Genomic DNA, 2,091 nt, shown 5'->3' on the forward strand with positions numbered 1-2,091 from the left:
CCAGGTGCCCTGCCAGTGCAAGCCACACCGCAGCTTCGCGGTGCTCATGGACGTCTCCCGGCGCGAGGTGGGCACCCACGGCGGCCCTGCCCGCCTGGCACGCGTGTCCGGGGCATTCGCCCTTTGGGGCTCGAGCCTGGCCCCACACCTGCCCCTCCAAGGCTGTGTCTCTCCTTCCGCGGGCTTTAAACCTTTAAACCGAGCCACGGAGCGGCCAGGCTGCTCGCGGTTGCGGTTCCGTAACGAAGCGCCCAGGGCTTCCACCGAGGCCTGGCTGCGTGAAAGGAGCCGCCTGGACCCCCCTCACTCCCAGCGGGGCCCCCAGCCTGTCAGGTGACCAGCTTCACCTCATGTTAAAGTTTAAGGAAGGAAAGTCGTCCGGCCAACGGAGGGAGTGTCTCCCTTCAGCCGCACACGCTGGCCCCAGGGGCCCCAAAGGCAGAGGAGGCGGGGCCGGCATCCTCCGGCCTGGGGTGCGATGAACGGGCTGGTGGGGGCGGTGAGGTCAGCCTGGTGCCCGCGCTGGACTCCAGGAGCCCCTTTCCAGGCCTGGGTTTTGTGGGGGAGGCCCGGCCACCGTCCCCCCAGGGGCTCTCTGTGCCGCTGCCGGGTCTGTCGCTCCTGCGAGGTGAGTCAGCCGGACGGGCCTCCCCTGACAGGCGCCCGGAGCAGGTGGCAGAGGGCCCGGCCTGGAGGGTCAGTCATTCGAGGTCTTTGTCCCCGGGATTGGGGGAGCCCCCGGCCAGGAAGCCAGGCAGTGCCCCGAGTGGATGGAGGCCCAGGACACTGGAATTTAAGGGGGCCCCAAAGCCAGAAGTCTCACTAGCCCCCTGGCCCCAGGGGAGCCCCGGGACCCTGGCCTCCAGGGGACCCTGGGTTGGCTGCAGGAGGAGAAACCCCGAAGCGCTCGGCCTCCTGATCCCCGGCCAGTTCAAGCCCCGGGTGCCCCTGCTCAGAAGTGTGGGTGCAGAACACTCCCCAGGGCTATGGGGGCGGAGCTCTCTGCTCCCCAAATGCCAAGACCCTGCAGGTCTGATAATGGCAGTCCTGGCTTTCGGGTAAACTGAGTCTACGTGGAGGTCCTGCCCAGGTCAGGGTTCGGGGGGCGGCCCGGGGCCGCCTGGGCAGCAGGGTGATGTGGCCCTTTCCTTCTCTTGTTATTATTTTATTGCGGCAAAAAGTACATAACACGAAGCTCACCATCCTAGTCGCACCGAAGGGAGCACAGGCCAGCACGCAGCACATTCGTGAACTGTTATGTGACCGTCACCACCATCTGCCCCCAGAACTTTAAAAAAATACTTTGACTGCTTGATTAGTTTCAGAGAGGAAGGGGGGGGAGAGAGAAACATCAATGAGGAGAGAGAATCACTGATTGGCTGCCTCCTGCATGCCCCACACTGGGGATCGAGCCCGCAACCCGGGCCTGTGCCCTTGACTGGAATCGAACCGTGACCTCCTGGTTCCTAGGTCGACGCTCAACCCCTGAGCCGCGCTGGCCGGCCCCCGGAACTTGTTTATCAGCCGAACTGTCCCTTCGGGTTTTGTTCTGGGTGTTTCCGCCCCCGAGAGCCTCGCGCAGTCACGCCCAGTCTGGTTGTCATCCCACGTTGATGAGCCTCTGCTGTGGGGCTCCTGGACCCGCGGCCCTGACGCCCCCTCGCCTCCGCCCGCAGCACGGGGAGGTCCTGCCCCTGAAGATCGTCACCTACGCCGCCGTGTCCCTGTCGCTGGCCGCGCTGCTGGTGGCCTTCGTCCTGCTGGCGCTGGTGCGGACGCTGCGCTCCAACCTGCACAGCGCCCACCGCAACCTCATCGGGGCGCTCTTCCTCTCGCAGCTGGTCTTCGTGATCGGGGTCACCCAGACGGGAAACCCGGTGAGCCCCCGCTGCCCCCCTCCGCCTCCCATCTTCCTTCTGCGGACAGTGTTGCTCCATGGAGAGCCACGGCCGGGTCTGGTTTAGGAAGATGACCTTGGCCCCAGCGGGGAGGGGAGAGGCCAGAGGTCAGAGGTCAGAGGAGCAGCCGCGGTGTCAGCCTGAGCCCTCAGTGAGCAGGGCTGCAGCGGGGCGATCAGGGCCCAGAGGGGAC

At 65.9% G+C, this 2,091-nt stretch overlaps 1 protein-coding gene across 1 annotated transcript in view; it reads left to right on the top strand.

Moving 5' to 3' along the window:
- The window catches only part of CELSR1 (cadherin EGF LAG seven-pass G-type receptor 1), a gene marked incomplete at its 3' end in the record, with an annotated part of 131,659 nt that overhangs the window by 124,727 nt on the left and 4,841 nt on the right, over positions 1 to 2,091 (top strand). Inside the window, 2 exon segments of the mRNA XM_015570733.1 lie at positions 5 to 67; positions 1,677 to 1,937. Coding sequence (XP_015426219.1) covers positions 5 to 67; positions 1,677 to 1,937 — 324 coding nt within the window.

This window comes from Myotis davidii, unplaced genomic scaffold (genome assembly GCF_000327345.1).
Source record: "Myotis davidii unplaced genomic scaffold, ASM32734v1 scaffold67, whole genome shotgun sequence".
NCBI classification, from domain to species: domain Eukaryota; kingdom Metazoa; phylum Chordata; class Mammalia; order Chiroptera; family Vespertilionidae; genus Myotis; species Myotis davidii.